The sequence below is a fragment of the Dunckerocampus dactyliophorus genome, chromosome 16 (genome assembly GCF_027744805.1).
Source record: "Dunckerocampus dactyliophorus isolate RoL2022-P2 chromosome 16, RoL_Ddac_1.1, whole genome shotgun sequence".
NCBI classification, from domain to species: Eukaryota; Metazoa; Chordata; class Actinopteri; order Syngnathiformes; family Syngnathidae; genus Dunckerocampus; species Dunckerocampus dactyliophorus.
This window is the reverse complement of record NC_072834.1, coordinates 12653603-12677779: the sequence shown is the minus strand read 5'-3', so window position 1 is coordinate 12677779 and position 24177 is coordinate 12653603. Positions and strand designations below refer to the sequence as shown.

Genomic DNA, 24177 nt, shown 5'->3' with positions numbered 1-24177 from the left:
TCAAAACAACGCAAAATGGTGCGAGCTCACAGTGTCGCTATATTGCAAAAGAAATGCATCCTATCAATACGGCTGTAAAGCCAACATTTTGGGAAATGTAAGAATTGTACCAATTGCCTGGGAGAACGTACATGAACATGTCACAAACAGCAATTCCTGAACTGTATAGTAACCGAGTGAAAGAAGACGTGTTGAAGGACATCAGAAACATTGCATTTTACTCCACCACCACAGATATGTGGTCTAGCTGGGGGTTTTTTCTTAACAGAGACAGGGTCTATTTTTTATGGTTATGATTGTGATTTTTACTTCAGTGCAATTTTTGCTAAAAGAGACTCAGAGTCCATTTTATTTTCATTGAGGGTTTTTTTGGTCTTTTTTTTGTTTGTTTAATTTATTATGTTGTTTGTTTCATTATTTAAAAGCTCTCGACATTCCAATTACAATGTGAAATACTCTTGAGAAATTAATGTTTATTGCTTTTGATACAATCTACTCTCATTATTATGCCATATAATTAATGAAAAAATGGTCTAAAAATGTTGTCAATAATGTCGATTATCGACAATAATTCGTAGGACAATTATCTTCCAGCAAAATTTGTTATTGTGACAGGCCTAATTATGAGTCTTTCCTTAACTACAAACTGTGGGCTCACCACTCACACACACACTGGACAATATGACTGCACTGTTAATTGTCACATTGACCTTCACATCGCACTGTACACTTTTTATGTCAGTTCTACCTCAGACCCTTGCTTCTACCTCAAATTTGTGCACATTTGGCAGTATTTGCACTGTTGTCGTTGTTGTTTACTGTACATATTGTACAGTGTATACTATATACAATAATTCCTCATTTATCGGGGTTAATTGGTTCCAGCACCGACCGCCTTAGGTGTTTTTGTAATTTCCGTGAATTACAATTCAATATTAATACATGGAATATTTTCATAGTTAGACCACAGAAAACCATGACTTCCTAAATACTATTTTTACCATTATTAGAGCCCTCTAGACATGAAACAGCACCCCCTATAGTCACCTTTACACTCACATTACCCAATATTAGGGTTGGGCGACAATTCTTACATACTGGTATACCGGTATAAATTCTTCCAATGGTTTCGATAGAGCAGATGTAGTACAGACATGTGGAATAGCTGAGCGACTCAACCAGGTATTAGCGTCACCGTACACTACATAACCAGCAACTGGACTTTGAAGTCGTCCCGTCTCCAGGCAAGATTTTTTCCGGAGGAACACACAGGTGAAAACATGGCAAGTGAGTTGAAGTTTCTCCAGGAATGGGACTTTGATGAGAAGAAGCAAGTTTGTGTAACTGACGGTGGATCTAATGTTGTGAAAGCAGCTGGGCTGCCCTGAACAACTGGAATAAACTGGCTTATTTTGGACACTCTCTACACCAGGGGTCACCAACGTGGTGCCCACGGGCACCAGGTAGCCCCCCACGACCACATGAGATGCCCGCAAGCCTGCTTTTCATTCAGGTTTTCAGTTAATAATGAAAAACAGTAGAAAGAAATGCATTCTGAAATACAAAATGTGAGTTGTGGACACCAGCATTTTGTTAATGTTCTGGTAAAACAAGCATATTCGCTTTGTTTGGGTTTAAAATAAGCTCTGCAAATAAATGTTACAAAAATGAGTAGCTCTTGGCCATTTTCATTTTGTAAAAGTAGCTCTCACGAGGAAAAACGTTGGTGACACCTGCTCTACACAGTGCCATAGGTAAGCTTACTTTGAATTATATGGGTTATGGTTTGTAGCTTTTTATACAAGACTCCGCTGAATTTAATTATATCGTCATATTGTGATACATCCCAAAAATATTGTGATACATGCTAAAGTCCATATCGCCCAACTCTACACAATATATTAGATATAATCAGAGAAAATAAGCCATTTATGACATCAGTAAGACTCGTGCTTATGTGTATTTCAATAAATGTTTTCCGGATGTGTGGACAGGTGACGTCGGAGTTTCAGAGTTTAGTTTTAGCTGGAGTATGACAACAGTAACCCATGTTATTATTATGATGATGACTATTTTCATCATTATGTTATTGTTCTGCCTATTGTGTGGCAAATAATTATAAAATAATAAAAGCCTGTCATTGACAATCAAGTCTGGTGCGTGTTACTAGTGACCAGTGTAGACTACAGCTTATCAACATCTTGTTTTGCCTTAAACTGTATGCATTTGTATGTTAGTTCATTTAGAAAATTTTTATGCTTCAAAATGCTTAATTTAGCCCAAGAATACGAAACATTTGCTTAAATATGCATGTTTGGACTAATAATAGGCCGCAGTCAACCACAAAACAGCTATCATTTATTAATTAATACATTTTTCAAAAACCGCCGTAGAATGTGGAGGCGATGTTCAAATCAAGATGGAGCAATGGACGACTGTATTCCCTCTTTTACATTTTACAATTCCCCATATACATACTTTTACATTTCAAACACACTTTTTTATACCGTTTTTTGTAATACCACTGAGGAAAGAAGAAAAACGTTATTTAGATGCTCTGCGTGTCTTAGATACACAATTAACAATAAATACTCAAGAATCCCTGCATATTCGTGATTAGCGGCCCCACATATTGGCCAATTTCTTATTTAAAAAAAAAAACAAACATACTGCAATTACAACAGGTAAGCCGTGTGCATTATGTAGAATGCCTGCATCATCTCCAACAGCTAGCCAGGAGCCAGCGACCTGCAGAGCCACGTACCACTGCTAGCCGCTTTAGAGTGAGGTGGAGGCAAAGTGTGGTTGTCGTGGTAGTCTGAAGAGCAGGCTAGAGGTTAGACCGTGACTCCAACTCCATCTGTTCTATCACTCATCTTTCATTATCATTCATTAGTGGTGAGTACCTAAATGCCTTTAATAAGTGCGTGAGGAATATTATAGGGCTTAGCGTGTCGAAAATAGACATTTCTATGGGTGCTTCCATCAATTGCGGTTTTTTGCTATTCGCGGGGGGTGGGGCACATGGGTTTGCAGACCTACTTTATATGTAAAAAAACAACGTGTCAAATTCTCACCTGCCAGGCTTGTGGATGAACCTGTGGAGACGAGCCTTGACCTCATCGTAGGTGAGGAAGGCCATGTAGCCTGGATGTGTGACGGCTAGACTGTTCCAGTTCCTTAACAGCGACGACCATGGCTACAGACACACACACACACACACACACACACACACACACACACACACACACACACAATTACATCCACTGTGGTCATAAGAGGTTTGATGTACACTATGTGGACAAAAGTATTGGGATGTACAGGAAGTGAAAATGAAAGAAAGAGTTCCCCTTTTGTTACAGCAAAAATAGCTTCCACTCTTCCAGTAAGATTTTATACAACATTTGGAAGTGTGTCTGGGGGTATTGAGGTCAAAGAAGTTCATCCCAAAGGTGTTCTTCCACATTAAACTCATCCAAGCATGCATTCATGGACCCTTGCTTTGTGCACTGGGAACATAAAAGGGCTTTCCCACAACTGTGTACAACAAGGCATAAAAATTGTCCAAAATGAGAGATTTAGTGAGAACTTGGGCCAATCACTCATTGATTTATTAATTAAATTGCATGTCCTAATTTTTTGTCCTTTTCCCATATTTTGATGCGTTAACCCTAATCGTTACCCCTCACCCTGTTCCCCCAAAGTTGGAAGCATACTGTTTAAAAAAAAAAAAAAAAAAAAAAAAAAAGTTTAGTGGTAGATTGGGCTAAAATCTAGTGGATGGATTAATGAATTAGGTTGTGTCTCCTAAAACATGTGTCCCTATAGTATAAACATGTTGCTGAGTTCAAAGTGCATGCTGCATCATCATCATCTGTACGGTCTACAAGCGTGAGAGGATCTGACCTGGAAGAGCCTGGTGAAGATGTCAAATTCAAAAACAGAGATGTAGTCGTTGCAGGTGAGGTCGATGGTGGACTTGAGGGCCATGGCCTCCAGGCCCGAGCTGATGGGGTGGAACTCGTGCAGGGCCTGGCGGAATGTCCTCCACGGCACGATGGTCCTTTACATGGCGGGAAGACAGGTCAGGAGTGTAGGAACATGGACAACACCGGTTGGCGGGTTACACTCACTTGTCCCCAAAGGACCTCCTCCAGAACTCGGCGGCATCCGCTTTGGTGATCCTGAAGTTGTCGCCCTGGAAGAGGCCGTTGGGGAAGATGGCTTTGAGTTCGGCCAGCATGTGGCTGAAGATAAGCGACAGCTTGGTGAGGTTTCGCCTGAGCAGGAGGAGAAACAACATTGATTGATGATGATGATGATGATGATGATGATGATGATGATGATGATCTGTTCTATTGCAGAACACAAAAGATGGGCATTCTCTAGCATGTCCCTCAAACAACAGTCTACACAGGGCGTAGGAGCACATAATAGGACCTCTCATGATGAGGAAGGACCGACTTTCGCTTTGTAATCACTCTGAGGACCAAAACAGGAAGTAGATGTGACAATTATAGATTTTTATCAGAGTGGCAGTTCTACTTTTACTGTTTTTTTTTTTTTAAATGTTAACTCACATGCATATTTCATTTTTTCAGTGATGTTAGTATCACATTTCCACAGTTTGACCGGTAATCATCCATCCATGAATGTGGGTGTACTACTGGATATCATCAAAATTATCAATGCAAGCCCACATTTTTTGAAAACCACAGACATAAAAAAAGCTTCAGAGAAGAACTTCCTGTGCTGGACAACAAAGATACATTCATAATTCAATTACGTATAACGTTGTTAACTCTTTGTGATCAGTGCAGTCATGGGTTTATGTATATTGCAGTTGGACTGGTTGTGATTGGTGTTATTTGAGTTTTGCTTATTGTCACATGTCATTACAGTTCACAAGTTGCACCTTTGAGTTAGAGGTGTGTTGACAGGGTTAAGTACTGTACACTAGCACCGTTACTTGTCAGATCGTATAGTTTTGTTGTCAGACAGCCACTGCTAAGGTTCAATTACCGTAGTAATTCATAAGATAAGATACCACGTCTTTTGGTGGCCTTACCTGGGCTGGGAGTTCTCCTCATACATCCTCTCCTTGGCCTCCTTGAACAGGCTCATGGTCTGCTTGGTCTTGTTGGTCAGGTTCTCCATGACCACACGGAAGTACTCATTCTCTCCCAGGATCTCCATGCGGCTCTCGTACCGTGACAGGACGGTGCGCAGGTGCTGGTAGGTGTCCGGCAGCAGGTCCAAGATGTAGGGCGGGCTGTTCTTGAGCGCCACCTTGGGGTTCTGGCACAAACGCACCACCTTGGAGGAAAAACGGGAGGACAAAAGCTACTAATGGATGCCGAAGGGGCAGTGACTTAATTCTAATTACAAGGTTTCAGAGCAGTTAGTAGGGCTGCACAATTTTCTTGCTTAGAATTGAGATCACAATTCTCTGGGATGATTTTTTTTCCACACACACGCGCATGCACAGACACACACACACACACACATTCAGGGCCATGTGCTTTCATTTTAAAGAAATCTATTAATATGTTTCTTATTAGACTCCTCCTTGCGTTGCTTCAAGCCTTCTGCTGTTCCTTCTGGGAGGTCCCAAAAGGACAGTTGACTTTTTTTTTTAACAGCAATGAATAGAAAAACAAAATAATCCATCGAGTAAAAAAAAAAAATTGGCACACTCACTCACTCCGCAATATATTCATGCTCGTAACAGAGCCAAGTCAAAAGAAAAGTCAATTAATGAATGCGATCACGCCTCCTGTAAGCCGATGCATGATAGCCAGCGTGCCTCGATGGCCAGGGCTCGCCCTGGCAAGGCTTGTCGAGGGACATGCAGAGTTAGGAGGAAGTGTCAGCTGTCATGCTCAAGACAGTGAAGCGTGCATACTTCAGTAAAATTGCTGAGTTTGTTTGTGATGTAGCTTGTTAAGGAAAATAAAATAAAAACAGAAATTAATTGGCATGTTAGTGTGAATAGATGGCAATTTTTTCCATTTTTTGTGCAGCCCTGGCAATTATGTTACGTTCGCACTTGTAGTCTGTTACGCTAGTCTGTTACGCTGATCTGGACCACAAAAAAAAAAGATACTTGGTGGTCATTTTAGTGCAGTCTTGTTTGCTTTCAGACTTTCATTCACTTGCGTTCACATTCTTGTCAGAGTAGCAAATTATGCCTACTGATGCATAATGTTGTGCCTCGATTGGAAGCGTATGTGACATGTCCAAGAGTTTCAAGAGAGTTTTATTGTCATGTGCATAGTAAAACAGCAGTTATACTATGCAATGACACCAATGTCCAATGACAATGCAATGTCCAATGACACCCTGCACCCAAAACAACATGTAACAAACACATTACAAACACATGTAGGACTTTCCTTTACGTAGCGGATTTTTTACCTGCTGAGATGTAACGGAGAGGATACAAATACGTGCTACAAAGAGATGCCGTTTCTGATGACTTCAGCCAACTATAAGTGACTGACATGACCCCTTTGTTGAAACGATCCATGTAATTACTATATTTACACTTCTGGTCTTACATTTAACTCTTACCTTTTGATAACTCAGCTTTCTATTGGGTGTTGCTATGCATCGCCTGGTTACACTCGCATTTGGTGACATCACATCATATCTGTTTTGGTGCATTCGTGTAGTCGCCGTACACACTTGCCTCACTCAGAGCTAGAGTCCACTGGCAGGTGGACTGAGAACATCACTCGGGCAGTTTGCTCAGGTCCTTTTGGTCTGCATTTACACTTGAGCAAACTAACTCGAGTCCGTTTTAGCCGGACAAAAATGACAAGTGTGAACGCACGCTTTAGAGTGGCTTGTTGGTGAAAGTCTTATCACCTTCTCTACATCCAGCATCCAAAACAGGCTTCCCTTTTATAACAACAATTCAAGTAGGCTAGCCTCTTTCGTGTAAACTGTGGCTAATAAATGCAAGGAGCTTTGTTTACAATGTGTCAACTCATCAAAGCGCCGTCTGGGTAGCAGAAAGGAGAAAGCTCCTAGCGTTTAATTAGGTATTGAACGCAAAATGCCAGTGGAGGGCAATTAGGACGATAATGGGATTGAGAGGATTATCGGGACAGCGATGTTCACAAAGTCAAGAAGAGGGAAGTAAGTAACAAGAATAGTTAGTAAATGGCCCCATGTCACTACCTTATCCATGAGTTTCCAGCATTTCTCCACCATTTTCTTGTCGACCACAGCGGGCTGCGGGGGCTGCAGAGGCTGCTGGTGGGGCTGAAAGGCGTCCTTCATCAAGCCGATGAGACCCGCGCCCCTCCTCGGATTTCCGGCCATTAATTCTACTCGGTGACCGGGGGGGACAGGGTAGGGGGGAGGGGGGCGGTTGGCCCGGTTGACAGCCTTCAATCCTGACACCCTTTCGAGCACCGCCTTAGGGCCCTGGTTAGGGCTACAAACTGCTGGTGATCGAGCATGCACAAAAAAACAAACAGAAAAAGAAGGAGGCGCAGCGTTAGCTAGCTGGTAGCTAGCAAGCTAACAAGCTACATTTGGAGGGTGGGGGAGTAAAAAAATCCCTCTTGATTCTTTGAGTTCTTTTCTCGGCGTTCAAACTCGTCGCTCTGGTGTGCTGTCCGCTGCTGAAGGGCCACTTCTGCTTTCGAGTTAAAGCCAAGCGAGCTAATAATAAAGTGTCGCTGTCGACCAACAAACAGCTTGAGAGTAGCAGCAGTTTGCCACCAACGACAAGTCATCAAGTAGACAGAGAGGGATGGGGGAACCCGGATATCCTGTCGAGAACTCCAAAATAAAGCTAACGTAAATAAGCACAAATTGTGCCACAATTGTGCATGTGCAGCTCAATAGATAACAATATCGTGCAAATCTGAACGCCTTTGCAGTTACTTTGCTAATTAGAGTGCAGGTGTTTACAAAATGTACCTTTTTAAATTCATTATTTTATCAGATACTATTGTTTGATTATTTTGTATTTTATTTATTTCCCTTCATTCACACCATAAGAGAGATGCGCCAAAACTCAAGGGTCATTTTGATATTTTTATTTTTTTTTTAACAGGCTAAAAGCAGTCTACAGTAGGTATGCTAAGAAGTTCTATATACAGTGGTGCCTTGGTTAACATCATTAATTCGTTCCACAAGGTCCAACTCAAACCAAAACGGACTCTAACCAAAGCAAAGTTTCCCATAGAAAATAATGTCAATCCAATTAATCCGTTCAAGACACAAACAATTTTTCACACAAAGAACATTTTATAGACAATAATTATATACTGCTCGATAAAATAAAGGGAACACTAAAATAACACATCCTAGATCTGAATAAATTAAATATTCTTATTAATACTTTGTTCTTTACCTAGTTTAATGTGCTGACAACAAAATAAAAAAAACATTTATTTATTATTTTTATGTATTTATTTATTGGGGGTGTCTTGCTGTCCCCCTGTTGTCTATTCCATTCCATTTGCGCAACAGCATGTGAAATTCATTGTCAATCTGTGTTGCTTGTGGACAGTCTGATTTCACAGAAGTGTGATTGACTTGGAGTTACATTGTGTTGTTTAAATGTTCCATTCATTTTTTGAGAAAATGATGCAAAAATAATTACAAATGACAAATGAATGGACAACTGAACAGTTAACATCACATTTACTAACTATGAATTATTATTAACTATTCAACTATCATAACACAAAATAATCACATTATTCTGTTGCAAACACAATTTGCAAAAATTAAAATATATATATATATATATCAAACTAAATATCAACGTTCTAGACCCAATAAGCATGTACCTTTCCATTTAATATACAAAATTGAAAAAAAAAAAAAACACTGGGGGCAATGACAGCGCGGAAGTGCGGTGGCGAAGATGTCTTATAAAACTCTACATTTCTCTGTTTTGAGCGTCTAACCGCTAGAGGCTCAAAACATAGAGAAATGTGTCTTTGTTGCATTTTCACAAATAGAATAAATTTTTCACAAATCAGAAACTGTGTGTTTATGAACTTTCAAGGTCTGTAGATACATCCAGTCCAGATATGAGAAGTCTAGGTCCAGTGGTTTTCGAACAGCGCATGGTCATGGGTTAATGTAAAAAAAAAAAAAAAAGAAAAAAAACGTATAAATGTGCCTTTATTGCATTTTCACAAACAGAATGTTTCACAAAAACAATAGTGGGTGTCTGGTAATGTCTTACCTAAACTGTTTTCACATCATAAAAAACAGACAATCAGTGGACAAACAGTCACACTGCATATTAGGTTAATACCACCTTCAATGAAATTGGAGGCTGGCGAATTGGAAGTGCACTTCAGAGTCGTGGCAAAAAAGGTAAAAAAAACCCCACACAGGATAAAGCTGAAATGTTCATACAAATAATGAATAATAACACAAAGCTTGGTCTTTAAATGTTTTATATTTTTAAACCTTTTTAAACAGACAAACAAGATATAAAAAAATATCCTTACATCCTCACATTTTTCAAAAACGTCTGGACGCTGCTGGTTTACATAACATGCGTGTGTTACTTTTTAATTGTATGTCATTGGGATGCTTGTATTAGTGCAGCACACTCTGGTTCCTTTTGCAAAATATGTACTGTAAATTAAACGATACATTATTGTTCTAAATGCACACAAAAAAAGCTTCAACAAAGAGGTTTGCTGTTACATAAGTTATGAAACATATTTGCATTTAATGAACCCAACTACCAAATATACTTGTTCCTTGAACAAAATATGTAAATGACATGTTCAATGATAGTTGTAAATGAATAAAAACACTTTATTAATTCAATGATAGAAATGTACAACGTGTGGAAAAGAAGGCATTAGACTCTAATTAAAAAAGAACTTGGTGCTGTTTGTGTTTCACGTGTCTTACATCAAATAGACGCACAGTGCCTGGAGGGCTCATTTAAATGTTAGAAGAGTGTGCATCAGTTAAGTCTGTGGCTTATCTGCAGCATCTAAACTGGAGTTCCCTTGAAGCTTAAAGCCACGTCAAGAAGCCGAGCCCCCTGCTCAGCCTGCTGCCCCCCGGCGTGGAACTCTGCAGACAGCTCTCTGTAGGTGCTGCAAACTCTGCGCTGCTGGATGTCCTTTCGGAGGATTCCGTGCTTCCAGCGATGGCGTGCCTCTCCGTACAATGCTACCAAAGATCTGCGTGGGAGCGGCACGGCAACGTTCACCTCCTCAACCAGTCCCAACAGAGGGAGACCCTGCTCCAGCGACATGGTTAGCGTGGTGTCGGACAGCATGTTGACGGTGACCAGGCGCTCCCCCCACAGCCAGGAGTCGTCCAGGTGGGGGTCAATGGCGGAGCCTCGCTGAGGATGGTAGTCCAGATTGCATTGTTCCACAGGTTGGAAGTCTGCCAGATTTGTCTCTTGCTGCATTCGGAGGACTAGTTTTTGGCTCAGACCGGGAAGTCCACTAAAGCTGCCAAGGCGCACCTTCTTCTTCTTGAAGTTCACTTTTGGGCCAAAGTCCTGCAACAACAATATTACAAATTGCAGTATCAGTGCAAACTATGTGGGCACACGATCTGCTATGAAACTACCATCTTGTACCTGCTTCTTGCGACCAGACTGGGACGGATTCCAGACATCCTGATCCATGCTGCTTATCAGCTCTGTCTCCTCCTCCTCGGACAGGAAGTTCTCCCATAGGAACACCCCAGGAAAGGGAAAAAACGAAGGCTCTGCATCATTGCGAACGGCTAACTTTCTCTCAGGGTCATAGAAGAAAAGATGCACAATCTACATGAACAAAGACACTGTTATGTTGGCAGTGACTTATAATCGCCAGTGTGCAATCTCCCTAATAAACTATATGGGTTGAAAATAAACTCTTCAGGGCACTCACTTAATTCACTAACTTAACTAAAGTATTAGCAAACTGGCATGTTGTCATACAGTAAACCAAACAATAACATCAGTGGTTGCATTGTTAACCAGTGCTTGTGTGTAGATCCATCCAAATGTCAATGCCATAGATACCAATGGTTGGATCAGTGTCAGATCGATACGAGAGTGATGACATCTATATTTTTCAGTTCTGGTCTGTTCTATGCTTATTTTCAAAAACATCTTTGTTTTTTTATGTCTTTCGTGTTGTTACATTGTTGATATCGTGTCGACCCGGTTCTTTTGATTAACAGTTCCGAGGATCAGGGGATGATGAAGGTGAACATAATTTATTTTACAAGCCCGTGTTTTTACTTCCTCCTAACACATCTCCACAACTGTAATCGTCCAGTCAGCTAATGATTATTGGTTATATACTATAAGCTTACTTATCAGTATCTTTATGGTATAAATGTACTTACTTGGTGTGGGATCGATACCAAAATGTACTGTATCGCCCTATCCCTATTAACACGTAATAACACAAGATTGTTCCATGACGGCGTCTGTTGCTTGGCATTTACGGCTAAATTGTTTGTACACAACAACAAATATGTCCATAAAATACCAGTCATAGCAACACTGATTTACCTTCTCTTCCTGTAAGCGACTTTCTTTCAATTCCTCACACAGAAGACAGTGCCGAATACCTTTGCAAGCACAAGATGCAACAACATGCGGAACCATTTTCCCTTCATCTACTTCTATAGATTGCTATACACGTAGCGCCACTGTGAGGCTAAATCGTCATCGCCATCTTGTGGACATGTTGTGTAGCTACCTAAAGGTGCCAGTTCGACGATTATTCTAATAATTTCTGCAGCTCGTCGCCTTTGTGTGTATGTTTAAAATAGAATTGTACTAACTGTTAATCTCGCATGTACTTTTTAAGCTATAACAAGATGCTAACTTGCAGCGATCCGATTTCAATAAAGCTTTTACGGAGAAAAAAAAGACTTCCTCTTAAACCACACCCACCGGAAATACGTGCATTCCCCGGGAAAGTTTCTGTTCTGCTGGTAAGTAAGTTGCCGACGTCTCTCGAAGTACATTTAAAGTCTTGTCTTTTTCGACATTTAACTTGAAGAATATTGCATTCGGTGTCTTAAATGCAATTAATTATATTGTAACTGTGCAAATAGCTTACTAACGGCGATTGTATGGTGGCCAACTTACATGGCCCCCTTGTTTACAGTAGTAGCTTAGCTAGTCTTTATTCAGAAATATTCACTGTAAATGTGTTGTATGTGTTTACAAGGAAGACACTAACAAACGGGTAAGGGTTGACAGACAAATAAGAACATAGCTTAATTCAACAAAATGACACGTTCAAGTTCAGTATTTCTACAAATAATTAATTGTTCAGATCAAAGCAAGTAAAGGCTTTATTTAACGTGGGTAGAAATCTATTGTCCTCATGTATTTCCCCTTTACTATTATGTGATACTGTGTGGGATGTGTATGATACTGTGTGGGATGTGTATTGACTCTGTGTTCATATAAGTGTGGTCAGTCTCATCATTTCTTTGTTCACCGATTTTTCTTCCAGAGAAACAATGGAGAAGATTACAGAGAAACTTCTACTGGAGAAAGGCTCTCCAAAAAACAAGAAACTCAAAGACATCAAGACATTAAAGTAAGCACACGGTCTCATCTATTTATCAGAACTTAAGATGACGAAAAAACTCAGAAAAAATGAATTTCTTTACAGTCTTTCCAAACTTGGGCTGAAATGTGCAGACTTACCGGTCAAGCTGCTGTCCCGTCTTCAGTCCTTGGAGCACTGGGATCTGTCTGGAAACAGACTGCAAGAGCTGCCTAAAAACCTAGAGCTGCCCGAGCTGCGCTACTTGGACCTGAGCGACAACCAGATGGAGGACGTCACCTCTCTGGAGTCCTTGTACAACCTGGAGGAGCTCAAGATGGAGGACAACCTTTATATTACCGTAAGGGGAAAATGCATGTTTAAACTTAGATAGACCTTCACAAAACTAATGACATCCAATACAGAAGCTGTATACAGTCACAGTCAGGGATGTATTCATTAAAATATAGGGTGTTTGTCATATTTTCTACCTTTATTTTTAATGGTAAAATGTACATTAATTTTCACATATTTTAAAAGTATTTAGTTAATGTTAAAATCATGTTTTTGTAGAACCCCCTATTTTAAATATTTACAGTATTTTCTTATTTTTTAAAGCTTATTTTTCATTTGTTATTAATACAAATATGTATTTTTTAAATATATACGGTACTTCTTACTGTATATAATATATATATACATATACATACAGTATTTTATATAGGTCTTGTTTCACTTCTCATTATATTGTACAGGTGTGGCCTGCTAGTGTTATTTTAATGGGAAATGTAATCTATCCTGCAAAAATGCATGCATGTCCTTTCAAGCAAACTTTAAACTTCATCCTTCGTAATGACATCCTATTCTACTTTGGCTAATACTCCTTCTCCTCTCCACAGGTGAGTGACAATTACAAGCTCATGTCACTCCTGCCCAATTTGAGGAGCTACAATGGCAAAGACATTACCACCACCGCCAACCACGTGCGCTTTGTGTTCACAGAGAACCTGAGGACCAGGGTATGAAACTTTGATTGCAATGTTCGAGAAGATGTTATCTTACACTGTGTCTCATAGATTGTTGCAGTTTGGGAGAGGAGCTTCGACCTCCCGGATCCTTTCACAGAGGATAAAGTGTCCGTCCTGGAGGAAGACTTTGTTAACGCAGCACGCCAGCAGGTGAAATTCGGACCCAGTTCGGTCAGCGACTTCACAAAGTGGAAGGTAATCTTATTTGTAAGAAAAAATTATGTTCAACATTATTCAATTTCGAAATTCTTATTGATAAGATACAAATATAAACGTCTTTCACTCTCTGTAGTTGAATAAAGAAACGCTCTGAGTAGGCCTGCCACTATAACAAATTTTGCTGGACGATAATTGTCCTACAAATTACTGCAGATAAACAATATTATTGTCAACATTATTTTGAGACCATTTTTTCATTAATTTAATGATAATATATGGGTAGACCATAAACATTACGCAACATTGTAATTGGAATGTCAAGCGCTTTTACATAAGATAAATTAAACAACAAAATAAAATAAACAAAGGCAAAAAAACAATGAAAATAAAATGGACTGTTTTTTAGCAAAAATTGCACCTACCGTAAATAAAAATCCCATTCACAACTAAAAACAATAAAAAAAAAAATAGACCCTGTCAAAAAGAAAATTGCCCTTGAATGCAACTGAAGTGTTCTTCAATGCATTGCTAGTTAGCACAAGAATAACACACTTCACCTTCTGTGGAAACATGATGTAAAACAATAGTTCCCCAAAGTGTGTTGATTAGAAAAAAAAACAGATCAGTAGAAACATAATGGGTATCATGGACACTACACCATATTTACGCCATATTTATTGCCTGAATACTGACCAAAAAAACGAGAAACAACCCTGAAATACTCTGAGGTTCACATTGTGTGTCAATGCAGACGTCAGCTCATTTGCATATACACTTCCTTGATTCACTTGCAACACTTGTGTGTGGAATATGCTGTTTATGTATTTCATAATTGGGTGGCATAGTGGTTAACATGTTGGCCACACAACCAGGAGATTAAGAAGATCTGGGTTTGAATCTATGTTATTCTGTGTGAAGTTTGCATGTTCTTCCTGTGCGAGCCTGGATTTTGTCCGGGTCCTCCGGTTTCCTCCCGCCTTCCAAAAATATGCATGTTAAGGGGGAGTTACAGCCCGACGTACGTGCTCCTACGTGTAAAAATTGGGAAAATAGCAAGAGACGCGCACATTGCGCGCACGGATTTTCAAACCCGCAGACTGCACACAAAGCCCTAAGGAAGGAATTTGGGATGTTAATCATCATTTGCGTGCACGCAGGAAAACCGTGTGTGCAGCCGGGTCGCAAAGGCAAGGCAGAGGAGGAGGGTGTGTGTCGCAAGTTTGAAACTACATTGTGTACATTGCCCGGCCACGGCAGTGGCTCCTCCCGCGGCCGGGGCGACTCCTCCAGCTGTACAGTCTGGTTCTCCCGACCTCCGTGGACGCACGGCGGCTGCTCAGATAGCGTAACCGACATTAATACAGCTGGCTCTTCCTGCTGTACACTCTGGTTCTCCCGGTCACAATAGCCGTTGGTGCCGTAGGAAGCCAGTACTCCCATCTTGCAATCGAAGTGAGTCGGCTTATGAGCCTCGTACGATGCCCCAGCTAGTGAAACGTACGGCAGCCTTACATGAAACACATCTTGCACGCCGCACTCACGATCTAAAAGCTAACAACGGAGTGCAAGAGCAAAGGACATGGGTGTTACAAATCACTTGCTCCATAAGTACGTCACACTTGCAACCAATCTGATACCCTACTTCCTCTACGTGCTGGCCCACGGCCAACAAATTTCCCCAAAATTGCGTAGCCCGTGCGTGTGATAACACGTACTGTACGTTGGTATGTAAGTCCGGCTAAATTGTCCGTAGGTATGAATGTGATTGTGCAAGGTTGTTTGTCTCTATGTGCCCTGCAATTGGCTGGCGACCAGTCAAGGGTGTACCCGCCTCCTGCCTCAAGTCAGCTGGGACAGGCTCCAGCAAACCCCCGTGACCCTAGGAAGATGGATGGATGGATGGATTACTTTTTAATTCACTATTTTAATTATCTTTTATACTGAAGCCGGCCAGCAGAGGGCGAACAAAGCCAAGTCTCATTGACTTTACGTGAACCTGCATCTATCAACTAACTTCCAGTGCCATCAAAACATTGCCATTGCTTTTATTTCATATCATAGCATGCACTTATTATTTTTTTCTGATAGGTTGCCATCATGGCCAGAGAGTATCTTCACTCTCTGTTGGAACCAAAGGAAGAAACGTCCAACAAGACCTACGTAAGAAACAAGACCCTGTAACACCTTATTTATTAAGAAATAGCTGATACTTTATGCGGTGTTTATATTTATGTTGTCATCCAGGAAGTCTCAACCCCCGTCAAAAGGAAGCAAATAACTCCCTCGGCAACAGACTCCGAATTGCTTCTGTCACCCCTTAAAAAGCTGCGCTCCGATCCTTTGGCATCCTCTGCTGAGGATAGCCCTCGCAAGTCCAGCCTTCGCCTTAAGACGCTTACTGGCGGCATTTCCATATGCCCCATCAAGAGGCTGCAGTGTCCCTCCAACCCTACCCGAGCGTCGCCGAAGAAAGAGGCGGCAAGCAGGCGTTCAAGCGTGCGGACTGTGAAGATAATGGCGGCCAGTGAAGCTCAGGGTAAATGCAAGGACGACACGAGTGATGATGCAATGAAGAACAGCAGAAGCAAGACACAGGTAACTACTATGTCTTCAAATGTGGCCATAATAACACAATTGTTTTGGCACATTTTAGAACAGATTTAACAATAAATGCTCATATTGTAGCCGGGAAGTTAGCTAAAGAGCAAAGAGGATGGGCCATTAATTGGATTCAGGCGATAATTAGAGAGAGGCTGTTATTTCCCACTTTGTGTATAACAACTTAATTGTTTACCTTTTAGTAATGATTTGGAGTGCATGATAAATTGGAAAGGAAAATGCAGTTCACCATCACCACATGGTTGTATAGTAACAAGTACTTTGCACAACACAGCAGGAACAGAACCAATGTCGTAATAGCGGTAAGGAGCAAGCTGCTCATCCATCATTAAGAGCACGAGTGAGTTCATTGTCAACATGCACGTGAAACAGGCATGATTGTCACACCAATACCTGAATAGCGCAACCAACATTTTTAAAGTACACGCAGAGGTAGATGGAGCTGCTGGATTCTGGCCACGCAGTGAAAAAAGTCACAACATTTTAAGATGCAGCAGAAACTGTCAAATTAAACGCCAGAACATAAAATTTTGAATTTTTACATGTTTCAGAAGAAAAAAAGCCTCTGTAGTTGCACAAAACTTCAGGTAATGAATGACATCATGAGAGATGGCAACAGTTTATTCCAAATGTTATCAAAGTTAAGCTAGACTGTTTTTGATTTAAACAATTTAACAAACATGTAACACAGTGCAGCATCAACAGAACCAATGTTGTAATTGCGGTCAGGACCAAACTGCTCAGTCAGCATTAATAGCACGGATGAGTTCATTGTAAGCAACACTATGGCAAGTGTAACACACATTAGGTTCACAACAGCTGAAGAGCAACATTTTATAGCGCATGCAGAGGCAGATAAAGCTCCTGGAGGCTGACCACGCATGGTACTTGAAATGCAGCTTTTGCCACCGTGAGTATTAAAAAAAAAACTACCACCAGGGGATTGCCGAGAGCTGCAACTCTTAATCCCATTGTTTTTTGACCCAGAGATAATTAGAGACCCCGCTGGTTAGGCCTGTCACGATAATCGAGCGATTAAAATAAAAAAGCTAAGTCGGTAATTTTGTTGGCCTCAATAAATTGACATGTGCATGCGTGTTTTTCCTCTCTCTCCTCTCTTTACTTCACAGGCTGGATCACAAGAGGGTTAACTCTGCACATTGGTGAAGCTAGTTTCACGTTCCCCCTCACTGTGTCGGAACAGGAAGTGTGTGGAAATATTTAGTCTGCGGACCGCTCGTTCACAGCGGCATGTCCTCACATACACAAACATGTCGAGACGGCAAGCGGAAACATTTTCTTACTAGCCACCGAACCTGAGCATGAGCTCACGTACAACAATAGCCAGTATAAGCTAGCTGGGTTAGCTTGGTTTAGAGTAGCACGGTAATGTGGGTGTCAGCACCAACCACTCAGGCTGTGTGAGTTGTGCTTTAGTGCTTGTTCATGTAACCCAGCGTTTTAGGTTGGCCGCTGACTTAGTACAAGTTATGTGTGTGTGTGTGTGTTTGTGTTTGTGTGTGTGAGAAATAGGAACAGCCACGGTTTCCAGAGGAACTCGATAGCTATCTCACTTAGCCATAGTCAAAACACATTTTCATCACACTTCCGGCTTTCAAAATAGGAGCGGTGCTCATCCTGTCTAATAGTGGTACTAAAATAAGGGTGTCATAAAAAGAGGTTACATTTATAAAGCTGTTACCGTTGCATCTGCAATTTTATTTAAAAGCGCTTGACATTCCAAATACAGTGTTAAATACTCTTGAATTATTTTAATTAAAGTTTATTGCTTTTATGTCTTTTTGCAATTAATGAAAAAATGGCCACAAAAAATGCTGTCAATAACATTGACTACTGACAATAATTTGAAGCACAATTATTGTCCAGCAAATTTTGTTATCGTGACATGCCTACCCTGGTTATCTGATTGTTGTCTGCACGCACGACAATAGGAGACTTTGTGATTAATTGGATAGAGGAGTTAATTTGAGCATTTACAGTGCAGTGGATCTTCACTATTCACTGGGGATTATGATCCAAGACCATGAATGGTAAACAACCACGAATAATGGACTCACCTTTTAAAAGGCCCTAAATAATATTTGAATATTTTAAAGCTTATAATGTACCTCTCACAGATACACATTTAAAATTGAGTTGTACACATTAATAACAAATTACCGGCATACATTATACAGTAATGTACTCACAAAAACATGCACATCACATCATGTCAAAGCATCTTCCTGCTGGAAAATGGTGAGTGAATTAATGAGGCACATCGCCTTCTGATAGCACCATCAAACCACTTTCTATTAAAGTTTCCATAAAAAAGGAATTATTTACATTTTATAGGGTATATGCAGTGGCGGTGATGTACTGTATTTAAGAAAAATGTCACCCTTCTTTGCAGCCGGTGCGTCTGCAGCCTCTTCACGTGCTGCAGTGTCACAGCAAGCAGGACAGCTCAGAGGACTTCTCCACTCAGCTTTGGGCCTGTGCCTTCCAGCCCCAGCCTGACTCTACTGGTACTTGCTGACTCTCACACTGTTGTGCCTTCACGTATACTTATCATTTGGCCGCTTCAACAGCATTGCCATTCTGTTTTTTCTAACAGAAAGCCGCTTGGTCGCAACCTGCGGTGGAGACTCCGTGTGTGTGATAGACTGTGAGACAGGCATAGTCATGAAGAAGTATAAAGTCCCTGGAGAGGTTTGTAGAGTGGACTTTGAAAACATGTGCCAGTGCTTTTTGTCAGTGGTAGCGTATTTACAGTAACTCCAGTCTGCATATATTTTTCTAAAGTTGTGGTGTTTTTTTTCCATTGGTAGATTTTCCTCAAAGGATTCCACCTTAAATTCTTTTCTTTTTTAAATTAACATTCACGTACCAACCGTTAAAAAGCCCTTAAGACAGAGTGTCCAAAGTGTGGCCCGCAGATAGTTTTTTAAATTGTCCACAGCATATTGTAGAAATAAAATTAAACCAACAAAACAGCATAAATGGGGAAAATAGCGCAAAAAGGCGGAAATGTTGATGCTACTGTTTCAGTTAATTATTTTGTTCAGCTTTTTACAAAATGTAAAAAATCTATAAAAATTAACAAAGTGGTCCCCCCCACATCCTTTGATTTTTCAGTATGTGGCCCTCAGTGGGGAAAAGTTTGGACACCCATGCCTTAAGAGCTTTCTTTTTAAGACATTTGACTAATCTTTTCAACTTTATGTTTAAAAACTATATTATTTTAATTTGTCACACACATTTGTCACTGTATTGCTATTTGTTGCACTTAAATTATTTGCTTCAAATGTGAAGTGCCTGGCACATGAAGTGTATTGTTAATATTAACTTTCTTCAGTTTATTAATCCATTGTAATGCCTGGTACAACTAGAGGGACATTTGTTTGGACAAATATAATGATGATAACAAATACAGATCATAAGAGTTTAATTTATGAGCTGATATCTAGCAACTTCCATGGTTTTCTTGCATTGTGCTGCCAAAAAATGTAAGGCTTATGAGCTATTTTTGTTGTCATTGTTATATTTCTCCAAACAAAGGTACCTTTAGTTGTATCAGGCATTAAAATGAACAAGAAACTGAAAAAACAAGGGTGGTGTAATAATTTTTTCCATGACTGTATATACTTTTATTTTTTATTTTTTAGATTGATCAATTCAATATATATTTTTTAATGAATTTTATGGTATATGAGCATTTAAAAAGACAAATCTTTATCAGATTGTGTTAAGATTTTTACTGGTGATTGTTTAAAATCTTGGAGGAGCTCGACCTGGTAAGCTGACCTTTGCTCCTCACCTACAGGAGCTCTTTACGTTGGCCTGGTCCACGGTGCTGATGTCCAGAGGGAGCAGGGCCTCAGCGCAGCCCTGCAGCATCCTGGCGGTGGGCGGAAAGCGAGGCCTGGTCAAGCTGATTCACCCCAGATACAACGTAGCCTATGGGGAGTTCCGTGCCAGCCGCAAGGCGCTGTCGGTGCTTCACTTCAACCACCGCCGGGGCAACTTCCTCTTCAGTGAGCGACCTCTTCAGCTCAAATATTAAAATGATCTTTCACAAGAGACTAAAGACCTTCTTGTCTTCTAGCGGGCTCGTACGACAACAAGATAGTCCTGTGGGACATCGGAGGTGTGGACAGCAGCTACAACTTTAAAGTCGTGTGAGTGTTTTAACTACATTAACAAATAATAAAAGCAAATAATAGGAAAAGGAGGGTAAGCTGACTTTGTGCTCTGAAGTGCTGTGTTGAGATGATCTCTGCTGTGCTTCCAGGCAGCTGCTAACGTTGGAGAGCAGTGCCACCCCGCTGCACATCTGCCTGCCCCCAGCTCAGCCCGACGCCCACCTGCTGGCGGCGTGCGAGGATGGCCTGCACTGCTACAACACACAACTAGCCCCCAGCAACTCCACTAAGAGGTCAGTTAGACTTCACGTTGGACTCCCACAGTGCTGGTCAAATTCGCCATACCAAACTCTGCTGTGCTCATGAAGGTCCAAAGAAGTGGAGATCACCTTCCCCGTGTACGAGAAGGAAGACAAAGACCACGACTACCACACCGTGGACGGCCTCAGCTTTCTCACGGATGACGTTGTGGGTCAGTGGTGTCAATGTATTCACGGGTCACGACATTATGTACACCTGTGTAATTGTGTGTGGTTTTCAGCCTCCAAGAACTTCATGCACGACTGCATCTACTTGTGGAGCTGGAGCAGGACGCGGTCGCAGCGGCCCAGCAAGAGCGGTTGCGTGCGAGCCGCAGTCCTGGCTGAGTTGCGCTGGGCCAACACAGAGATTCCTTACCTGGCTCTCAACACCTGTCCCGGTAAGCTTTGCACCTCCACTCCTCTCCTTTGTGTCTCTTGTCCTCATTTGTCATTTGACACCCAAGCCTGAGGATGCGGGTGTGCTGAACTGTCACAGATGTGTTTTATTCGTTCAGATAATGATGACAGAGCAGCTCATTCCAGCCTTGAGCAATCTGTTGCTTTCTACTGTGAAGCAATTACATTACAGTGTTTCTTAACCAAACTATGACACACTTCTCCCGACATGGCCACCCTTTTGGGACGTGTCAGGCTGTCAGATTTTATGGTAAAAAAAAGTTATCAACCGGCATGGATTGTTCTGCTTTGCTGTGGCTTGTGCTTCTGTTAAAGTCTCGCCGTCGTCATCGTCATTAGCCAGCTTTTTAAGAGAATATTTGACTAACTTTTTAAAAATCTTTTTTGTCCATAAATGTTTTTCTTCCCCAGTTTTGTATTTATTTTATTTTGTATTACTATTTTTTTCTCTCCATAGCACTTCAATGATAAAGCATATTATTAATAACTACAAATATCCTGAAAAATGATCCATCCGGATATAGTAGTAGAATAATGACAGTGGGTGAATCTGTATTTTTTTAGGGCTGTCAAAAATAGCATGTTAACGCCGGTAACAAATTTATTTAATTCATTACATCATAACGTCATTCAGTCAAGCCACATCTCTTTGTTGTGACGGCAGACGAGGGCACAATAGCGTCTCCACTCAGTCTGACGCTCTTTTATAACTTCATTCTGACCTAAACACATCAACAGCAGTTTAAGTCCAACACCATATATGTATCTCCAACTCACAAACATGTCTCTTGTCCACTGGTCATCAGAATGACACCTCCTCATTGTCACTAAATGACCCCAAGGTGCATTCACTGACGCTCCAAATATCACAACATCTTTATTATGCATGTATGTGTGGTCTGAATAAACATAAAGACAAAGAAAAACAGTAAGTGGATATTCTTATCACTCTCTAACGTAAGTCTTACTGCTGAAGTACAAATTGCTGCATTTAAGTATGCTCGGAAATCCCAGAAAATGGATCTACAATCAAAACGTGAATTCAAAACAACCCTTCATGACTTATAATAAAGTGTGATTCAAATGTTCTGCTACTATTACAGAAACTAGTGTGAGGCAAATACATTTTCAGAAATGTGCTATCTTTTAGCTTGATTTTCAGTTCGTTTGGAGCTGTTAATACATACAAATACTGTATTTATATATATATATATATATATATATATATATATATATATATATATATATATATATATATATATATGTTGCGTCCTGTCATTTATCTTTGTGTACATAAAATACAGTAAAAAATGGGCATACATCACACAGTTGCAAATGGTGATTTAATCATGATTAATTTAAAAACGTATTTATTTGATTCAATGTTTTAATCATGTGAAAGACCTAATTTTTCATGAATTTTAATTAAGTTTTATTTTTTATATTTATTTAATGTATCAATTTTTAATGTATTGTATGATATATGAGCATTTAAAAAGACTTTATCAAATTTTATAAGAATTTGTTGTGTCATCACTGTATGCTGAGGGTTATGTCTCAAGCGTTTACATGTAATTTGCCCACTGTGGGTAGTGTATATGGACTTGCCTGCCTTCCAACTAACGGGTCTTGAAAAAGAGGGGTCATCTTGTATTCACGTCAATCCAGTACTATAATGTATTGAGTTTTGTGAGTAACTCGGCCGTCTTGTCTTAAGGCCGAGCTTACATTGTGTGCGGAGACAACGAGGGCAGGCTGTGGACGTACCACGTCACAGACGTTCAGAAGGACCGCTTCCAGAAGGGAAGGCCCATTGAACCCACAGAGGTAATATTTAGCCAAAGAGGGAACATCCTCCCTCGCAAATCCCCATGATCGGCTAACACATGCTTTTGTTTTGGCCAGGTGCTCCAGTGGCCGGCCCCCGTCCGCAAGGGTTTTGGCCAGATGGAGGGCCCGTCCATCAACAGCGTGGCCATGGACCCAGACCTCCAGTACCTGGTGGCCCTCAGTGACAAGAACATGGTGATGGTGTGGAAGAGGGGGGAGTCATCCTGAAGACTGACTACTTGGAGAGCTTTTCATACAGCAGCCATGTTGTTTTTTTTAATGAGTACCAAATGTTGGTATTTAAGAATTCAGTGAAATGTTATACCCTGTGCTGTAGTATGTAAACATGCATACTACGGTAAAAACACCCTTTTATTCTGTTTATTTACACACATTCTTTTTAGTACGAGATGTAGTGAGTTACAACCTGTCCTAAAAATGTCATGATTTAAATATAAATTATGCAAATTGTACCAAGGAATTGTCACACTTGGTCATCACTGTACTTATTTACGCTATATGCTTCCACAGAAATGTCATCATGAAAGTGTCACGTATTAACAGCAGAAATGTAAACATGTTAATTTGAAGTACTTTGCTACTGTCAATATGCCTTTTATTTTTGTGTTCTAAACATTTTCATGCAAAAATATTAGAACTACAATTGCAAAGCAATAAAACCAATACTGTCCAGAGAAAAAAACTTTTTTTTTTTTTTTTGCTTTTTGCTCATCATTACCTTGAGGATCAATTATTTTCTGTCATGCCCCCCCCAGAGGACAGAAATGTTTTTAAGCCCCCTCGATTTCAAATACTATTGAGAGACTGATAACATCTACTGTATTTATTTATCTATACTGTACAGACTGAACTCGAAACTGAAACCAAGAAAATGCAACAAAATGGAGAGCTGTGACGCATACAAGCATATTCAAGAGTCAAATTGCATGTTGAGTACAATAAATTTGTACACGTGGGCAGGTCTTCAGTAACATTGAAAGTACTCCCTGGCTTGCATCGAAAAGATTCCATAATAAAAAAAAATAAACATAATACACAAGGTACAAAATAAGAACATTCGTGATGGGGATGTTGCATGGCTTCAAATGTGCAACTCGTTAAAAGTGTTATTTCTACTTTTGATTTAGAGAGTCAAAAATCTTCC

At 40.4% G+C, this 24177-nt stretch overlaps 3 protein-coding genes across 6 annotated transcripts in view; 1 reads left to right on the top strand and 2 right to left on the bottom strand.

The window, feature by feature from the left end:
• The window catches only part of LOC129169080 (E3 ubiquitin-protein ligase CBL-like), a 29567-nt gene extending 21816 nt beyond the window's left edge, over nt 1-7751 (bottom strand). The window contains exons 1-5 of the mRNA XM_054755094.1: nt 7186-7751; nt 5069-5316; nt 4134-4280; nt 3907-4063; nt 3078-3199 (exon numbers count right to left, since the gene is read on the bottom strand). Of these exons, the coding sequence (XP_054611069.1) occupies nt 3078-3199; nt 3907-4063; nt 4134-4280; nt 5069-5316; nt 7186-7329 (818 nt within the window). The 5' untranslated portion in view covers nt 7330-7751. The remainder of the gene's footprint in view (nt 1-3077; nt 3200-3906; nt 4064-4133; nt 4281-5068; nt 5317-7185) is intronic.
• Nucleotides 7752-8810: 1059 nt separating this feature from the next.
• alkbh4 (alkB homolog 4, lysine demthylase) lies at nt 8811-11649 on the bottom strand. Of its 2 annotated transcripts, none has more exons than XM_054755247.1 (3): nt 11519-11626; nt 10592-10748; nt 8811-10510 (listed from the first exon to the last, which is right to left on the bottom strand). In XM_054755247.1, the coding sequence occupies exons 2-3, from the start codon at nt 10637-10639 to the stop codon at nt 9989-9991; spliced, it is 570 nt and encodes a 189-aa protein (XP_054611222.1). In that variant the 5' UTR covers nt 10640-10748; nt 11519-11626; the 3' UTR covers nt 8811-9988. The 2 variants fall into 2 exon arrangements, with proteins under 2 accessions (XP_054611222.1, XP_054611221.1); XM_054755246.1 differs by having other exon boundaries at nt 8812-10510; nt 10592-10780; nt 11519-11649.
• Nucleotides 11650-11924: 275 nt separating this feature from the next.
• lrwd1 (leucine-rich repeats and WD repeat domain containing 1) lies at nt 11925-23811 on the top strand. Of its 3 annotated transcripts, none has more exons than XM_054755506.1 (16): nt 11925-11946; nt 12477-12563; nt 12639-12873; nt 13412-13531; nt 13589-13735; nt 15788-15859; nt 15944-16294; nt 18732-18846; nt 18936-19030; nt 20145-20355; nt 20427-20499; nt 20613-20756; nt 20832-20935; nt 21005-21163; nt 22900-23009; nt 23088-23810. In XM_054755506.1, exons 2-16 carry the CDS (start codon nt 12484-12486, stop codon nt 23238-23240), a joined length of 2169 nt encoding a protein of 722 aa, XP_054611481.1. In that variant the 5' UTR covers nt 11925-11946; nt 12477-12483; the 3' UTR covers nt 23241-23810. The 3 variants fall into 3 exon arrangements, with proteins under 3 accessions (XP_054611481.1, XP_054611482.1, XP_054611480.1); XM_054755507.1 differs by having other exon boundaries at nt 11927-11946; nt 12668-12873; XM_054755505.1 differs by lacking the exon at nt 11925-11946 and adding an exon at nt 12044-12203 and having other exon boundaries at nt 23088-23811.
• Nucleotides 23812-24177: the final 366 nt, after the last annotated feature.

Bases quoted from the DNA above. Each gene is read 5' to 3' on its own strand.
- alkbh4 (XM_054755246.1), bottom strand. From the start codon at position 11,614: ATGGTTCCGCATGTTGTTGCATCTTGTGCTTGCAAAGGTATTCGGCAC. The intron at 10,781-11,518 runs GTAAATCAGTGT...TTGTTCATGTAG, and splicing joins GTCGCTTACAGGAAGAGAAG to ATTGTGCATCTTTTCTTCTA. The intron at 10,511-10,591 runs GTACAAGATGGT...TTGTTGTTGCAG, and splicing joins AGTCTGGTCGCAAGAAGCAG to GACTTTGGCCCAAAAGTGAA.
- lrwd1 (XM_054755505.1), top strand. From the start codon at position 12,088: ATGGTGGCCAACTTACATGGCCCCCTTGTTTACAGTAGTAGCTTAGCT. The intron at 13,736-15,787 runs GTAATCTTATTT...TTTTTCTGATAG, and splicing joins GCGACTTCACAAAGTGGAAG to GTTGCCATCATGGCCAGAGA. The intron at 20,757-20,831 runs GTCAGTTAGACT...GTGCTCATGAAG, and splicing joins CCCAGCAACTCCACTAAGAG to GTCCAAAGAAGTGGAGATCA.